We start from the raw sequence: 19,208 nt of genomic DNA, 5'->3' as shown, positions 1-19,208 counted from the left end.
CAATCCCAAATATAATAATAGGCAGTAATGTGCAATGACAGAGCCTAAGTTTGAATTGAATGCTTCATTATTTATGTAAATGAGAATTATATTGTGATCATTAAACTCAGATTTTAGCAATGATCTAATTAGACAGTTTAGCACCATGAACAAGTATGTTACTGATAGCCTCAAGATCAGCAATTTAAGTTTCAGTACACTTAAAACTTTGAACCATGAATAATGATGAAATAATTTTCTGAGTGAAGCAAAACCAGCTGTGGGACATAAGAAAGTGATTGTCCTCTACCCACATAACCTTATTGGTTACTGCAGAATTAACTTATTTGAAAGCACTGGCCTTCCACATGTTCAGTATAGCACATGCTCTAACAGAAGGAAATTACAATACTATTACCTGTACAAATTAGCTTACAATTGGGTACTGATAAGGATCACTGATAAACCCTGCTGCAAAAAAGCTTCTAAAAACCCCCAAGACAGTAAATTGAATTGTCATAAAATAAAGGCTTGTATAGTCATTGAATTTTTGTGGCAATTTTTAATGCATACTTAGAAAGTACAGAGGAGTGCAGTATCTCACACTGAGGTAAGAGAAGCGTATTACAGTCCATTTCTACTTCCTACCTAAATGAAGTTCACAAAACCCTATCTCACCTAAGGGATCTGGATTAATTTGGAGAGAGAACAATCTTCTCCCTCAGGACAGATATACAAGCATACCTTAGCCTTTGGCTGTGCTCTGGTACAGCTGATTCACCTCACCAGGATAAAGGTTTTGGTCCATTCTGTACACAACCACTGCTAACCAGTCAGCCCACCATTGCACTGTCCTAACATGATCACCCTCTCTCTCAGAGCACACAAGTGCCAGCACCTGCCTGCTGGACAAAGCTCCCCCGGCTCTTCCCCTCAGCTGCAGCACAACCACAGCAGTCTGGCAGGGTTTGGGCCCTGTGCAGCCATGGAAGGGGGGGGTTTGAGCCTGAGCATACACAGGGATGCAAACCAGCAAATAACACATAACTGTCAGGCATGTGCTTTCAGTTAGTAGAGCTAACTAATGAAAATTGATTTACCTGAACCTGCTCTCCTGAACATGCAGAAATTAATACTTCAGCAGAGCTACACTCTTGTCACTGTTGGACATGAAATGATTCACACAGATGCAGCTTGAAGTGTGATGAAAGAAGAAGGAAGTTTATTTTGTTCTTTCAGTATTTATAGGTTTTCGACAACTACCACAGATTGGATAGTCAGGTTACCACCTTCCCAGCCACACTGGCCATGAGACGTCCATCAAAAGGCATATCTTTAATTGAATGTATAAACACCTATGTTTATAGTTACTTTCCTGGGAAAGTAGCTAAAAATTATGAAAACAATATCGAAAGGCTTGATTCTCAAGGCAACACACTCTTAAACATAGTGTACTGCTATCAAAGAGTTCTGTGCAAGGTACACAGCACTAGTTATAACAGCAGAATTAATGCAGTGTATGGAAGGGGAAAAACTCTCATGAAAAATAAGTATATGTATTTCCTAATGATTAAAAAGACAAGCCTTGAAAGACAGGGCTAGTGTTTATAGAATAAAGACTTTTCTCACATTCTGGCTATGTTTCTACTTCTTTCTTAAAGATTGTGTTATCTAACTAGGATTAGTGACAATAAGCTCTTTATATGCAATTCTATGAAAGGGAAAAGATGATTTTAAAATACATCAAATGGGCTGGTCGATGTTGTGCTGGAATGCAACCAGCTGGTCCCAAAATTTGTCAAATAACTCCTACCTAAAATAATTTTAAATGAAAACAACTAATATCAATTATTTATATAGAGTATGCAACAGAGTTAAGTAGGGTCACTAATTGCATCTCAATTACATTTCAGAGAAAGGACTTCAGCAATTTTCACTCCTCTGGTGGTCCCCAAAGTGGTTGTGTATCAGAAGCAAAACCACAGCTAGACCAACTTTAGATCATGATGCTTCTTCATATGTCGTGTAGGGATAAGAAAGAATGGTTTTAAAGGCATGAAAGTTTCAGTTACTGCTACTCTGAATTGTGAAAGATGCTGTAAAAAAACAGGTAAAAGCCATAAACTTTGCCCTTATTTTTCTGATCTAATATATCAACTTCCTTATTTGAAACTTTCATCATACAACTGAATTTGCACACACGTCAATGCAGCATGTTCATACCTGAGTTATGGGATTCCTCTTCTTTTGGGTACATTTTGCTTCATACTCAGGCCTCAGCTGAAGCTGTTGCTGTTCCTCTTCAAAATCAACCAAATCCCATTCATATTTCAGTCTTGCTTGCCGCCTTTTCCAAAACTCCAAGAAAAGCGTAACTACAATTTACAAAGGTAAAAATAGAGCCAAGGAAGAAGAGAACAAGTTCATGAACCAAGTTAAACATCTGCACTGGCTTCTTTTCTGTGGTTTATTATTTATCCTTTCAGTGTGACTCACTGATTTTTACTGACTACCTACTATAGTTCACAAATAAGATCACAATATGGATCCAGTGATTTATTGGCAAATTGAATTCCAGAAGTGGATGACAAGGAAGATGCCAAGACAAGATATGGGTATTTCCATGGTTATGGTCACCATGTTCAATTAACTACTCTGTGTGTGCAAAAAGCAACATGGAATTAAGAAAAGAACTTGATAATTCCACGAATTGCTGTGTATAAACCTGTAACACATAAATAACTATTACAACAAATACACAGAACACCTTTCAAATAATATGTTGAAATATTCTGTTGCTTTTTGATGCTTGTTTGATATCATGGTGTCCTAGGGTGACTTTATGATGCTGAATTGTATCCCCATTTGTCTGTTTAGCCCAGAAATAAGTTTTGTGCCTTTAAAACTAGATCTGAGAGCAGAAGGGGGGAGAAGGAGAAGGGGCTGAATGTCTGAGGCAGCTGTATTCAAAAACACAGAGATAAGAGCTTCACCATTCTCTCTCTCTCCCGGTGTATACTTTCAGTAGCATGGACAGGGAGCAGGAGAGAGCTCTCCTTTACTTTTAGATTTTTTTGTTTTTTTTTAGCTAGATGAGGCAGAGAAGTTTCCCAGACTGTGGCTTTTCTTTTTTCCTGGAACTGTTCAAGCCCGCTCTGGACTGAAAACCCAGGAAAACACTGGGTGCTCACACCTGCGGCCCACTGGGGCCCAGGACACAGCATTTTCCAGCGCAGGAGGGACCGATAAGCGACTGAGGGAGCCGAGCTATACTCCATGAAAAGGACTTTCTGAATCTGCCATCTCTTCAGAACAAGAAGAGGTTCCATTGCTAAATATTATTAATTTTTCTATGTTTGTGAGTACTTTGCTTGTTAATTAATGTTTTTCCACTTTTCTCAAAGAAGATTTATGTCTCCTGAACTGATGGGGAGAGAGGCCACTTGAACTTGTTTTCTAGAGGAACCACTTTGGAGGTTTCCTCCCAGATTTGGAGGAAAAAAATCAGGTCACATGGTCATTTTAAAGACAGTGAACATCTGATGATTTTCATATGATCAAGAGTTGGGCTGGCCTAGAGAGAACTGATTTCATATATAAACAACTATAAAATTTATAATTTATATAACAGTTTTAGAGCCCTTTATAAACTACTTTAAAATGTAAACATTTTGTAATCTGATTGTTCTTATTTGAACTGGGGAAGTTTTATGGTTTACACAAACAGAGCAAACCTTATCTTCTGCAGTTCTAAACTCTTTGGCTGGTACTTCCTGAATGACTAATCCATGTCATGCAAATGCTAGTTCTTAGAAACCAAGAAAAGTTTACTGAAACAGCCATACAACAAAAACCTTATTAGATTAAAAAAAATAATTCTGTATGAAAGAAGTGAGTGGTTAGATCCTCTGATAAAAAATACACAGGCTTTCTATTAGCACACAAGAATCTTTGTGAGTTAATGAAATATCTATAAGCAAATTGAAGATTTAATTATGACATTTCATACAAACAGTATAAAACAAAAGAACTGTATTTAAGAAAATAAAAAAACAATAACTATGCTATCCTGAATTTATAAACCTTCATACAGTTGAAGAAAAGAACACATATTCAACACAATGTTCTTAGAAGTCTGGAGAAGTATGTAAGATTGTAGAGGCCAGAAATCCACCTACTTCTACATCAGCAAAGCATACTAAAATGTATGAATTTCACTGGAGTAGAATTTCCTCATCCCAAAAGTACAGCTAATACAGTAGCAGTGATGGACCACCATCCATCCAGTGAAAGGAGACAAAGCTCCCCACTCCCTCACTGGGACACTGATGATGTGCAGGGCTGAGCAGAGAGGAATCTTACATGGCCTGCATAAGGTTGGATCCCTCTGGTCACTATGGAAAGAATCAAATTTTAGCAGTTATGAGTACACAATGCTTATGGTATTTTTATGGTATCCTGTGGACATGATTTTCTGAACCTGAGAAAATTTTCAAGCTCTCAGATGCTGACTGTTCCCAAGGGAAAGTCTTGGGAACCCATTCTTGCTCAAGGATTATTTGTGTAAATAAGGAATTACTTTCCCAAAACAAGACACAGATGTTCTGAGCATGTTTTTTCTCTCTTATCCCACCAATGGGATGAGAGGGGTCTTGTTCCTTCTACCAATCAGGGTGACCTGGTCAGAGAAGCTTATAAAAGGGTTGTCAAGACCCCGCAATAAAGGCTTTTTGCCTCACGAAAGCAGCTGTGTGTGTGACCGATTTCTGGGGACTCTCGCTCAATATTTCATGTCCTCTGGCGACATCTGGTGGCCCGAAACATGGGAGTCGGCATCGAAATCACGCAGCTGCGGGAAGGTAATACTTTATTTTTCCTCCCCCCACCCGCCCGGGGATTCTGAGTTTTTTCAGTTCAGAGTGTGGGTTTTTTGCCTGCCATTTTTTCCTTTTGCTGGAGACTCCTCCCAGTGAGCTGACAGCATGCTGGTCGCTGCTCTAGCCCCAGAGGATGAGATTTTCCTGGATCTGTGGTTTGACATTCTCCACAGGCATCATCTGGATATTCCTGAATCAGATATTAATGCTTTGTATTTATGGGGAAAATAAATTGATTTTTTCCAACTGCCACTGCTGAAAGATCCTTGGTGGAGCATAGGTGACACCTTGTATCAGCTGGTGCTTACTGGCAATGGTGAAGATGCGAAACTGCTCCTCCCTTGGAAGAAATTCATGTCTATTAGAAGCCGCGAGCTCCAGTGCCTCATCTCGCGACGTCTCAGACACAGGCCCTGACGGAGGAGACTGGTATGATCCAGAAGCCGTTCTGCTGGACCGTGACTCGCAGGAGGTGGCATCAGACTCAGACCAGGACTGCCTAGAGGGGATATTTTCCCCAGCCCCATCCCTTTGCGACTCTAGCCTGGGGGTGGGTGCCCTTTTGTCCGAGTCCCACGGGACAGGTGACCGGCAGGAAGGGAACACGGGAGATCTAGCACGCGACAGCCACTCCCCTCCACTCAGCGGGAGTCACCCTGCCCGGGGCTCGGGGAACCGCGGGATGAAGGAAAACACAGTATGCCCCGGGCGTTTCCCACGGTGGAGGGAGCAAAGCTGGCTCCCGCTCCAGCTGGCGCAGTCGGAACACTAATTGATTTAACGTCTAAAGGAGATGGGGTCAGCTCTGCACTCACACGGGGGATAGCGCGCGTCCGGCTGCCGCCGCGGCCGCGGCAGCAGGGACCGGTGGGAAGGACTATGCACCCTGGGCTGGGGGAAACACGGCCGGCCCCGGTCCAGCCGTGAAAACTGCAGGAGCTTGGCCGGCGCTGCTGCAGTCCCCTGTGATAGCTTGCCGCCCCCGCCCCCACCGCCTCGGGGGGGCGACGGCGCGACCGACGCTGCTGGGCACACAAGTGCCGCATGCAGCAGAATGGCGGCTACGGCCGACACGGGTCCGCTGTTGGAATCAGGTTCGCCCGCGGGGCCCCCGGCCAGCGCGGTGGCGGCGGGGGCTGCCAGGAGTGGCGCCGCCCACAGAGGCGGCTCTCAGCCAGCACCGCCCTTCTCCCCCCACCGCGGGCAGGGCTCGGACGCCAGACCTGCCTCGGATCCGGTGGGGGACGCCCCGGTTGCTGCCACGGGTGTCGGGGCAGGTGCATCTGAGGCTCCCTTGTTTACCATAGGGGCTCGCGGTGACACTGGCTCGTCGGGGCGAGTGTCTGCTCGGAGTGGAGGACGCTGAGAAGGCCCACGCTCCAGTGCCCATTGGACACTTCCCCCATGCCAGGTCACAGTCCGTCCCAGAGATCCCAGACAGTTTTGATACAAGGTAAATGAGAAAGCCTTGGAGATGGAGGATTGGGAATTCCTTGAAAGATGTAGGGGAATTGGAGAGACTTCCCTTAATTTTTCAGATTCTGCCAGGAACAGACAGTCTGGTACGGGAGAAGCAAGCTCCAGCCAGGTGCCTGTCTCTGCTCCTGTGACGTCTAATGGGCAGGATCACAGAGATGCTGTGAACTTGCAAGGAGGTCTACAGGCTTTTCCTGTGGTAAAGGGAAATCCTTGAACAGGGCTGCCTAACACACACCAAGTCCTATCCACTAAAACTGTGTTGGGCATTAGAGACAAGGTGACACAATATAGCCTGGGGTCTCAGGAGGTAATGCACATGATTCACGTTCTTAATTCTAAGCCACTGGTACCATATGACATTAGGCACCTATCTCAGATGTTGTTTCAGCCTGTTCAGTTCAGAAGTCTTTGAAGCTAATTGGAGTCAGCTGGCCACAAAGGTAGCTGGATGGAATAGTCAGTTGTCTCACCATGACCCTAGGTATGGGGTTGGAACGGATCTATTGACGGGGATTGGGAATTTTTCTGATCCTGATTTCCAGGTTACATTCCACCCACAGATGCTAGATCAATGCCAGAAAACAGGCTTTGCAGTTCTGCTGAAAACCATAGAACTGTGAGCTCCAAAGCAGAAGTTTGCTACTATAGTCCAAGGGGCTAAGAAGCCGTACATGCAGTTTGTTGAAAAACTCTCTGCATCTGTGGAGAAGCAGGTGGATGAACCTGAATTGAGAAAGCTACTGGTCGCACAGCTGGCAAGAAGCAATGCCAGTGATGACTGTATGAGGGTGATAGAGGCTCTCCCAGGTGATCCATCCTTAGCACAGATGGTCCACACTTGTGCTAACATCGGCACCACAGATTATAAGATGGCTGCCTTGGCTACTGCCTTATAAGCATCCTCAAAAGGGGCAAAAGGTAAGCAGTAGAAGCAGGTGACAGCACAAGCCACCAAAAAGCAGGGGAAACAGAAGCAGAAAGGGAAAGCTCTCTCATTTCTGTGCACTCGGTGTGGAAAGCCAAACCACTATGCAGAGGCTTGCACAGCAAAGTTTGATGCTAAGGGCCAGCCTTTGCCAGATTCCGGAAACGCAAAGCTGAGTGCATTGGGGAAACACGCTCGGACATAAGCTTTTCCCCAGGTCTTGAAGCTGATACAGGCTTGCTTAGCCAGCTCATGGCCAGCACCTGTGGCTCGGTTGGACTTGATGTCTGCACAGCAGCAACAGTAGTCCTGAGCTCTTGCAAAGTGCATAGAGTTCCTCTGGACCCCTGTGGGAGTGTAGAAGTGCTCTCCTAATAGGAAGATCGAGTGCTACTCTTCAGGGCATCATTGTGCATCTGGGACTTATTGATGCTGATTATTCGGGACAGATTTGTCCTATGGTTTCCACTCCCACCCCTCCCATCACTATCAACGGATGCTAAACATGAGCAAAAGCAGGGAACACAGTGCCTGTGGAAAAGCAGGCCGCATAATTTTCTCAGTCTCACCTGGGAAATCATAAGGAGGAATTAAAACAATCCTCAGAGATAGAACACAGCCTTGCAGGTGCTGTTTGTCAGTTTCTTGTTTTCTTGCAAGAGAAGGTCAAGGGGTGGTATACCCCACTGACCAATGATGGTAACGTGTTAGTTCACTAACCAATAAGAGTTTTACCTTTCTGTACTTTCATGTATCAGTCTATAAAAGGAGATCTGAGGTAATAAACCTCACTCTCCTGTTCAACTCACAAGAGAGTCTGTGTCGTGCTTCTCACTCTTCCCTATAGTGCGACAACTATCCCCGAAAAAACACGCATTGCTCAACTTGTGCCTTTCAAGTCTTCAGTTTCTAGGACTGTGGACTGGTGTCAAGGGGATGGTTGCTTTGGATCGACTGGACCACCTCAGATACACTGGGCTGCAACCCTGACCGATAGAAGGCCTGAGATGTGGTATACCCTGTGCCCTCCTGGTGCCACCCCGCTGGAGATCCACCTATGTCGCCATGAAAATTAAATCTTCTGATCTCGTTTTCATAGTTTTAGTTACTTTCCCAGGAAAGAAACTATAAACATAAGTGTTTACACATTCCTTCTAAGAAATGTCTTTGATGGATGTTTCACATAACCAGTGTGATTGGGAAGGTGGTAACTTAGTTATCCAATCCCTGGTCATTGTCAAGAATCTATAAATACGGGAGTCAGAAAATAAAGTTACTTCTTTTCCTGTCATACCGTTGAGATGTGTCCATGTGAATCATTCCGTGTCCTTTAGCAACACACCTACAAGCTCTGATCAACACGGGTGCCTACATAACCATCCTGTCCTCCTCTGCAGGGCCTCTGCAGTGGCCTCTGGATCCTGTGGAGTCGCCTGTCGCAGGATTGGGTGGAACAGCCCAATATTTCAACAGCCAGCAGCCTGTGCAGATCATGAACTCAGAGGGACAATCTGCTATAGTTTGGACTTATGTCACCACAGCTCTTGCTATCCTGTGGGGGTGGGATGTACTGGCAGCTTGGGTGGTTCGAATCAGGACAGATTTTTGAAGGGGGCCACTGTGGTGAAGGGCACACCGTGCCCCACACCTCCTTTACTGGGGCAGGGGGACAAACCCATCTGGGAAATCCAGTGGTCCCTCCAAAAAGAAAATGTAGTCGCCCTTCCAGATTTGGTTCAAGAGCAAGGTACAAACTATACCAATCTGCCAAGTTCCATAGCAGAAGGTAATGCCAGGGCTGAAAAGTGGGCTAACCTTGGTAGCACCTCAGCCTGATGTACTAGCACAAGCCAAAGCACTGCATGAATTCTTTCATCAAAATGCACATACATTGCAAAAGCAGTTTCAGTTGACTCCAACTGAGGCCAGTGACATTGTCAATCCCTGTGATGATTGTCATGCACTTGCTCCGCCTTTACTGGTGGGCGTAAACCCTAGGGGTCTCAAGGCCTTGGAAATTTGGCAAACAGATGTTACCCAAATTGCTGAATTCAGCAGGGTGAAGTATTTGCATGTGTCTATTGACACTTCCTCCTCTGCAATGTGGGCTTCTGCTCACACTGAAGAAAAAATCGTGCAATGTCATTGCCCATTGGAGGCAGGGTTTTGCTGTGCTAGCAATACCTTCTACTGTGAAAACCGATAATGGCCCTGCTTACGCCTCACAGAAAGTGCAGCAGTTTATGCAGATGTGGGGTGTTTCACACAAATTCGGCATTCTGCATTCTCCAGTTGGCCAAGCCATTGTTGAACGTGCTTATGGTATTCTGAAGCAGGTTCTTCAAAAACAAAAACAGGGAATGCAGGGTGAAACCCCACAAAGTTGATTGGCAAAAATTCTGTATGTGGCCAATCACCTTATGGTGCTGCAGAATTCAAATAAACCTGTCATCTTAAACCATCACCTTTCTTTGCAGTCTTCAGGTGAGACACATCAGCCCTGAGCGAATGTTCAGGTGCGAAATTTAACCACCAAGCAGTGGGAGGGCCCATTAAAACTTATCGCTTCAGGTCATGGGTATGCGTGTGTATCCACAGACACTGGGGTACAGTGGGTACCTAGCATGTCCATCCTGACCTGCAATCCCAAAGGCAGAACCGAGCTAACAGGAAAACCACAAGCTGTGACCAGGAGGAAGGTCATCAAGTGGAGGAACCTTTGAGTGATGACACAGATGTAGAAGATGAGTGTGGTCACTCGGATGGTCCCTCTAAGCAGGCATCTTGCTTATTTTTCTTTTTTTTTTCTTTTTTGATAAAAAAAAAAAAAGAGAGAGATGTAGGCATGATTTTCTGAACCTGAGAAAATTTTCAAGCTCTCAGATGCTGACTGTTCCCAAGGGAAAGTCTTGGGAACCCATTCTTGCTCAAGGATTATTTGTGTAAATAAGGAATTACTTTCCCAAAACAAGACACAGATGTTCTGAGCATGTTTTTTCTCTCTTATCCCACCAATGGGATGAGAGGGGTCTTGTTCCTTCTACCAATCAGGGTGACCTGGTCAGAGAAGCTTATAAAAGGGTTATCAAGACCCCGCAATGAAGGCTTTTTGCCTCACGAAAGCAGCTGTGTGTGTGACTGATTTCTGGGGACCCTCGCTCAATATTTCATGTCTTCTAGTGTCAGTATCCAAGATGCCTGCTTACGTTTTTTAAATCTTAATTCCTCTGTAACTTTAAATTATTTTCACTCATTTGTCACTTCTGCATCTGAGGCAGGATACTAAAGTGAAGCCATTATTCCCCTTCTTCCCACTTCCAGTGTCCCTCAGCAGCTTTGCCAAGATCTCCCTCCTGCTGAACATAAAACTTATCAAACGTACTCACCCCATATGCCCATGAAAATGGCAAAAAAAAGAGTTGCCACGTTGTCAAACAGATGGGAATACTGCAACAGAATACCCAGGAACAGGTCAGTACCAAGACAGTTTTCAGGATGAACAAAAATGACAAGTCGCTGCAGAACCAAATACAAACCTGTGAGGACTCGCAGGTGGTATTTAGTCTCCAGTATTCACAGTCTCGGTCACAAAGTGGGCACATGATAATCTCTCCTCCAATTGCAGGGTCACAGATTTCTTTGCTAAGGAGGAAAACATTGTAAAGTATCTGTTTTCACAGCATCTTAAATGCTATTATATGAAATTTTATTTAAAAAATAAATAGGAGCTTGATTTGTTCAAAGCTCAATATTTGCAGCTTTACAGCAAAGATGCCACATCTTGTCACAGTCACTGCTGTTAACCATTGGTTGGTTAGGGCAAGCCAAGAATGAAGCAGCTGCTAAAAGGAGTAGAACTAACAGTTCCGTCAGATTGGGCTTTTTGGCTCTACCAGAAATAAATCAGGAGTCTGTCAGGAGCTGTACTGCACATGCACTGCTTTCAGGCAAGATATAAACCATGCTTCTCACCAGGTCAGCAATGATATCAAAACACCTTTTCTAAAAGCAGAGAGACCACTTCAGCTTTGATAGCTGCAGTAAAATTTGCTACTTCAATTTAATGACAGGAAGAATTTAGAATCCTATGATAGTCCTTTGGTATCCAGAGAAATCTCAATATGTGTAACAGTATTCCCAGATGAATTCCTAACCTAGCTAAAACACAAGTCTCAAAATTACATTGCTCAACAGAATAGATGAGAATTTTAACTTGTTAGTCATCTTTTATGGCTAAAACTCAAAATTTTATGGAAGCCTTCTTACAGAAAGCAGTCAGCAACAAAAAGTCAACCCTCTTTTCCTCTCCCCACCCCGAATCCCTGCATACAATAAATCTATGGACTTCTGATAAAACAAACACTATGCTTACTTAAATAAACCCACCAAACTGTGGCTTCTAAGATACTGGATCCCAATTTGATTGGAGAACACTGCTGTTGTGTTTTACTGATGCTTTTGGTTAGTACAAATAATGAATTACACAAAAAGGTCAGACTGCTCTGCAAGATAGATTAAATAGAGGAGCTTAAGGCAACAATAAACACTTAAACAATTTTGAGAGATCTAAGGGGTGCTTTTAGGACTTCATATATTGCAGCTTCTCCAATACAGAAAGATATGGTCAATAAAATACTGCTTTTCACCTACAAGTTGAGTCTTACTAATTGATAGCCACAAGCTCTGCATTAGTGGTCCACCACCTTTTCAGTCAATAAAGACAGCTTTAAAAGCTTGTTACCTGTTGAGTAACAGTAAGAATAATTTTTTTTTTTTTTTTTTTTTTGCAAGAATAAAATTTTCACATTGCTTAGCTTTTGCCCAGGAGATTTTGAATGTTACACTTACCTGCTCATATTTTCATCCATTGTAAACAAGCCATAGAGAAAACAGATTAAACCAACAACTGCTGCAAGGAACAACATCTCTGTGTAAAATCCTAGCCAGGCAAAATAGATTCCAATCTTCTCACCATAGTATTTTCTGAATAAGAAGAAAATGCAATTAACAAGAACACAAAGCAGAAATTTAAAACTAGAGCAAATAGAGCAAAAAAGCTAATAGAGTAAAAAGAGTAATAGAGCAAACTGGCCAGAGTAAAAGTGAAATACTTGGCAAAATTCTCTTTAAACAGAAGAGTAAAGGCATTGAAGTACTGTGGAAAATGACATCTGAAGCTGGCCATGAGAAGTTACTCAAACTGCATGAACAAGGTGAATGATCAGGATATATGGCCGCTTTTGTTACTTTTTTCCTCCTAGTAGAAACTAACATTAAAATCACTCTTTTCTCTTTTCTACATGATAGTGTAAGTGAAGATTTACTTCCTGATTTTTCCAAGGAGTTACGCAAATGAAACAGTACAACAGTTCTGACTATGTGGTTAAAACAAATAGGTAATCCACAGAAATACAACCACTTGTGTTACAAAGAGCTGTAACCTGTGAACAAAGCAACATTCTGTTGTATCACATCAGCTGAATCAGAGATCTTAAGTGAGCTTAAATTTGGGGTTAGAACTGAGACTCAAGCTTCCAAACTGATTTTATCAGTATTTTTTCAAGTCTGTGTTGAAATTTCAACATTTCAAACAAATCTTTAACACTTTTTTGCAGAGATCGATTTAAAAATCTGAGCTATTTTATGTATGTGTTTCTTTACATCAAGTCCTCCTGACCCCAGGAAGATTGGCTAGATGGAAAGATGCTTGATTTGAGATAAATGATTTTTCTGCTTCTCAGTAGAAAGTTGTGTCATGTCCTCCCAGGATACAGTGCCCAATTAATATCCAGTTCTCACTGGATATTAAAAGTGGTAAAGACTTCTTAGCAGGATCACGTTACAAATGAATATACACCATATTACAGTGAAAAGCAAGGAAACATAACCCACAGGCAGTATTTCACCTGATAAGGTCCAAAGGCTGCTCTTTGTAGAAGCGCAAGAAGCGGGCCCACTCCATGTAGAGTGTGTACCTCTCACTGTCACAGTTTGGATCACTTGCCTTTTTCCAGTACTGGCACTGTGAGCAAATCAGAGTAAGGGGAAAACAGCTCATTGACAGGCTCAAATACTACATTGAAACAGACAAACAGGAATGATGATGCACCCACACTGTGGTGTTGGTCATTATCAGGTATCTTAACTGTCAAATACTAAGAAAATTTTGGAATTTCATCACTTTCCTAGAAATTAAACACTGTAAAATAACCACAGTTTCTGACAGCTTTTGTAATTTTACTTTGTGCCACTCTACTTCTAGAAATATTTGGCTACATCAATTATTCACTTCATGATCTTGGTTTTCCTTTTTTTCCTTTTTTTCTGAATGTCTCTCAGCCACAAAGAAAAGCATGAAAATCAGTTTCTAAACAGGAAGCAACCAATGGAAGTTTAAGCAACCTGAAGTTTGCATTTTGGAAGTATTTTGGAAGATTAAATAATTATTTTTAGACAAAGATTTTTGAGTCTGTCTCACAAGTTTTAGAATTTTTTTCATAAGATTTCTTAGCATTTAAAGTTGATTGTAGTTGTATAGAAGAGATTCTTGCTTTTTACTGTCTGTGGTTTTGGTAGTCCCAACAGTATGAAGTACTTCCCAGCCTAGACTAGCATTCTAGATCCTAATCAGCCAAACTTTCCTCCTGAAAACCTAAGGAATGTCCATTCACTCATTTAATTTTATTTTCCAAGGAAAACAAAATATTTTCAAACATTTAAAAACATAAATCCATATACAGTAGTTAAATATGTCTTATGGTAGAATTCAGAGATATAAATAAGCAACTCAAGTTCACTAAAGCATAGTGACATCTGAAATAACCATTAAAAACAAGGAGAGAATTTAAGATTTATGCAAAAGAATAAAACACAACATTTAGAAGGAAAAAAAAATTTAAGCGAAAAAACCCATTTAAAACACTGTAACCCATCTCTATTGTTTTCTCCATGGAATTCCAGGACTAAATCCATATGTGTCATATTAAAAACTGATCTTACAGCAAAACTAAATACAATATTTACTATCGTTACCACATTTCCAGTATTACAGTATTTGCACCCCAAAGCTCACTGAGAAATGGCCAAGTCACCATTTCACACCGAACTGCAGGATTCAGGCAACTCACCTGACTTCAGTCCCAAAATGGTATGATCCCAAGAGTTTTTCTCTAACTGCAGGTAGTGTGTACTACTGTGTAACTACAGTGTGTGTGTACAAACCCTATACACACACACTGCTGAATGTACGGATCTGCAGTAGGTATTAATTCCTTGTTATTATCTACTGTACTACTGCATGGTCTGTGTGACCAACATTACAGGAATATGATGGAGTAAGTCTCTAAAGAAATGATGTGACTGACAAGTATTCTAAAATCTCATCCACAGGAAGAAACATTTCAGCACATAAAAGCCAGATAGTAGGGTTGACAGGTATGTCTTGCGTGTTATAAATCAGAATCAATTACTAGGACAAATTGCAAGGTTTGAGTATATTTTCCTATCTCCTGGAACAGCAAATGTCACAGTAGGTAAAAGAGTGCAAACACTGCGAAATGCTCAAGGGAGCAGAAAGCTGAAATACTTACATCATGAAGAGGATATGCAGCTGTATAGGTGCCATTGTTTAGCAGTCTCTTAATCCCAAACTTTTTCTTCCCTTCTTCTGTTCCATATGGGCAACGTGTAAGAATATAATTAACCTGAGATGCAAGGATGAGAATTTCAGACCTTTCCTATTTTAAGGCCATTTAATAGCAACCTATAATGGTGTGCACTGTGTAGAATCTGCAGGAAGAACATGAAAAAGCAAAAAGTATTTCTTCAGAAGGCCTGATCCCATATAAGAACAAAGGGGGCACAATTGCCTTGTAGACATCCAGAAGATCAGTTCCAACAATTATTCCATATTTCTAAGCAAGATGCACAGGTACCCAGGTCTCTCTGCATTTACCTTAGTTTCTATACCTATTCCTTCCTTACATGAATATTCTGATGGGGCCATGTAAACCTACATGTAAACAAACACCAGTAGCCAAATTTACATACGTACTATTCTATTTCTCATGGATGGTGAGAAGAAAGTGCTCTCATCATTAATGAGGTACAGCTCCTGCTTGTCCTTGCTGAATGGTGCCGTGAAATAATCTGGTTCAGGGTGCATCACCTTCTCGGGCAGTCTGAGTGGGAAAAGCACACAGTCCAGGGGGTTCTCCACCATGGGGGTAATGTCATTTTCCCTGATAGGAACTTTAATGTTCAGCACTTCTGCATATGTGATCAGAACCTCCCATGGCGCATGGATCTTCACAAAAAAAATCTTGCCATCTTCAGATTCCTGTTCCAGAAGAGGTAAATCAGACATTAGACCCAACTGTGTTTTATTGCAAGATTTATGGGAATATTTTTCATATAAAATGTATTGCCTTTTACATATGTTTAAATGATTTAAAATCAAAGGAGGGGGAATAAAGGACTTTCTGTATGTGTATACATATATTTACTGAAAAGCTTATCTGAGTGGATGGCTGGTCATAAAAACAATCTTTGCAGTATTAAAAGTTCACAAAGGCTTTTCAAACTATATTAATCTCTGTTACAGATGGGTAATGCGATGGTTTGCTCTTGCAATTAAGGGATGAATATTATGTGTCTTTTAAGAGAAGCTTTACTGATGTATAGTTATGCTATTGTGATTTGTTCTCCCCATAGTTCTCCTTCCCCTCCCCTTTTGTATTGTTGCCACTAGACAGACTTTGTAGTTGGGGCATTTGGGAAGAGGGCAGGCTTGTTACTAGGAGGCATGGCATGGCAACACCTGCCCTCCAGTCAAGTTGCAAGAAAGCAGTCTCCACCAACGGACAGCAAAGAAGAGTTGACTGACAGACTTTGTGAGGGCCAGGGTTGCCTGATGTAATCCCAGGGCTATAAAAAGGGGACCAGCCATTTTGTAGACAAGCGTACAGCAGACAGCCATATGCTTCCGGCGCTGTGTCTCTTTCCTTATTGAGTCCTTCTGTTGTATTTTGTTAAGGTTTAATAAACCTTTGAAATTTTAAAAGTGAGCATTGTTTCTTACAATCTCATACACTGAAGCCTGAAAATTCTCATGACATTGAAAACATGAAGAATAATCCTGTCATAGGCCTCATGTAACATGTATGTTCTTCTAGTGTTGCTCTGCATTCACAGTAGAAGTTAGCAATCAGAAGGGTTTTTAATACTGCTCAATGAATTCCCTATCTATGGATGTTACAGAGTCTGAACTTCATCAAGAGTTATTTTACTCAACTCAGCCTCTGGCACACTGACTGCATCAGTCAAAATCACATGTTCTCTAGTTATTACACCAAACAGTACCACTAATCAAACATCCTGAAGTTATTACAGGGTCCTTCCTCATAATTACAATATCCAGTGAGCATAACTAATCCATTCTTTGCCTTCCAAACTTGTTACTCATTGCCAGGTGGGATTAAAATCAGCTGTAAGCATACTTCCCATTTATGTGGATTTAAATCAAATCACAGCTATTTTGCCTTGTTCTTGTTATGAAAGCAAAGGTTTTGTTTTTGTTATGAAACCAAAAGCAAAAGCTTCCTCTTGAATCAAAATTATTCTGCTTCCACAATTCTTGTCAATGTATCTGGAAAAAGCACTCAAATTAACACATAACCTTGTTTCCCCTAAATTAGTCACACTGCACTGAAATCCACAAGTATAATTTATAATTTTTCTCAAAGAAAGAAAGTGGTTTATTAATTTCTGGATCTATTCTTTTGGTCCTAATTTTTCTTCTTTTTTACCTTCTTATCTTCTGTTTCTAGCTCCAAACCAGCCTTTTGCAGGTTGCTCTCAAATTCTTTTCTCCTTTCCTGAAGAGAAACAAAGACACTTAAGTAACTGATGAAGTTAGCTATTAATTGATCACTCACCGATGACTCATTGGGTTTCACTTCTCTCAACTGCTCCAATGACAACCCCTTAAGGCTATGTGACCTTCTCAAAGCAAACAGACAAAAACCAGCCGATGCATACCAGGCCACTTTCCAGTGAGGGCCAGCTTTGTGATGGGAACCTACCAGGAATTGCACTGACTAGCCACAGGGCACCCACTGGGTAGGAAAAGGCTTGTTCTGTGCTATCTGGGTCATCAGAGAAGCAACTGATGTCTTCTGTCTTGAGCACTTCTGACTTAAGGAGGCTGGTGTGTGGGGTGTGTTCAAGTTTAGCTATATTTCCAAAAGAAAAATAAAAGAAAAATTCTGGAAGCACGTGGAAGACTAATTGCTTACAGCTTCATCTATTTACCTCATCTATTTATTTTGTACATTTAGTTATACAATTATGCCCATACAGATATTCAAGTACTGATTACAGACAATTCAAACAGTATTTCACAAACATCACTGATAAGACCAACAAATCACCAAATGCTTAGTTTGCATAAAGTCAGCACAGACCTCATGCAGAGATAACAAACCTGCCCCTAGCAGTATGTGGTGGCTGGATGACCTGTGTGAGCTTGATATTATTCTTGAACTCCTTTCTTTTGCAAGCTAACTCCTAAGCGGTGTGTTTAGGTAAGAACATTTTCTTCCTCTCCTTCTCTGTATAATTTTTGCTTCTATTGAAAGACTGTATTAATTTCCTCTTAATTAAATAAAATTTGCTGATGAACTGCCAGAATAACAATAAATTAAGCCAAATATTGAGCCCTTAAAATGCACAAGCTACACCACAAAATTATTTCTGGCTAAACCATGCCATGCTGTCTAATGTTTCTTTTATTGAAAAGTCTTAAAATGACAGTTTTCAAACATACTTAAAAAACCCGAAACACTATAGTTTTCAGCCAATTTTCTTTTCCTGCATGTCTGTGAGGAGTAGACTGTCATTTTTGCATTCCAGTTTGCATAACCTACTCAGACAAATGCAGACCAAAAAATAGCATTCATAGCCCTTAAATGTTTTCCTGTGTCAGTGGCCTTTCATTTTAATGCCACATCTGATTTTGCCAAATATTACTAGATATTAAATTAGACACTGGACTACATAAACTTGTGAATATGGTAACTCCTGAGTTCTAGCAGATGCTGGGGGCAAAAGCAATGACATGCGCTATTTTTCCTACAAGCCTTCCTAAATGCACCTGTATAAACATGTCAGAGAACTGTGGTTTGCTGACATGATAATCAGATAAAGAACAACACAACTAAAATGTGATTTAAGAATATATGTTAAGATACTATAGAAAAGCTGACATTCAAGCCTAGTATCCAAAGCTATATGCTACTCTGGATTACCTTGTCTCCTAACAAAACATACTGGTGTATGCAAACATTGAAAGAGAGCCAAACAAGTCAGCTCAGAGGGTTCTCTGCCACCAGACACCAACCAGCTTCTCTCCAGCTGTGCAGCTCAGGAGCAGACAGAGCCAAAGAGTCTGGCCCCATCTTACTTATCTTTCCTTACAATACACTTGGTGTGGCGAACTGCAGTACTCTTAAAAGAAATTATGCTCTTTTTACCACCTTGCTCTTCTCCCACAAGCCCCCTCCTGAAACTCATGCAATGTACTGTACTTTCCAGTTAATGGGAAAAACATTTTTAAAAGGAAATCAATCTCCCACACACACAAAAAAAAAATCTTGCCAAATACTGTATTTCTTCATGTCACCATAAAAGGCTTAAAATGGACAAAACATATTCCTTGGATCAGAGCTGGTAGTTTTTAATGTGTACTTGTTAGAATTCTAAGCTTACTGGCCCTCAAACCTAATAAACTATCCCTGATGCATATATTTCTGACTCTGCTATAGATGCCACTCTGCAGTCAAAGAGGCATGAAGGAAGCTCTTTAAGTCATCACATCCACCATATTATGTGGATATGTCCCATAATGTGGGACAAGCACAGAATAACTTTATCATCTAACACATGTGGGG

The 19,208-nt window shown here is 41.4% G+C and overlaps 1 protein-coding gene across 13 annotated transcripts in view; it reads right to left on the bottom strand.

Moving 5' to 3' along the window:
- Positions 1–19,208, bottom strand: part of ANO5 (anoctamin 5) — a 67,574-nt gene that overhangs the window by 17,038 nt on the left and 31,328 nt on the right. For all 13 annotated transcript variants that reach the window (XM_005531585.2, XM_014260250.2, XM_088057277.1 and 10 more), the window contains 8 exons: positions 17,067–17,135; positions 15,314–15,598; positions 14,850–14,963; positions 13,167–13,282; positions 12,109–12,243; positions 10,797–10,902; positions 10,647–10,707; positions 2,203–2,354 (listed from right to left, as the gene is read on the bottom strand). In XM_005531585.2, coding sequence (XP_005531642.2) covers positions 2,203–2,354; positions 10,647–10,707; positions 10,797–10,902; positions 12,109–12,243; positions 13,167–13,282; positions 14,850–14,963; positions 15,314–15,598; positions 17,067–17,135 — 1,038 coding nt within the window. The remainder of the gene's footprint in view (positions 1–2,202; positions 2,355–10,646; positions 10,708–10,796; positions 10,903–12,108; positions 12,244–13,166; positions 13,283–14,849; positions 14,964–15,313; positions 15,599–17,066; positions 17,136–19,208) is intronic.

This window comes from Pseudopodoces humilis, chromosome 7 (assembly GCF_049639895.1).
Source record: "Pseudopodoces humilis isolate 2021_Gansu_Grassland_sample_001 chromosome 7, ASM4963989v1, whole genome shotgun sequence".
NCBI lineage: Eukaryota > Metazoa > Chordata > Aves > Passeriformes > Paridae > Pseudopodoces > Pseudopodoces humilis.
The sequence above is the reverse complement of the archived record's forward strand: the minus strand, read 5'-3'. Positions and strand labels throughout refer to the sequence as shown.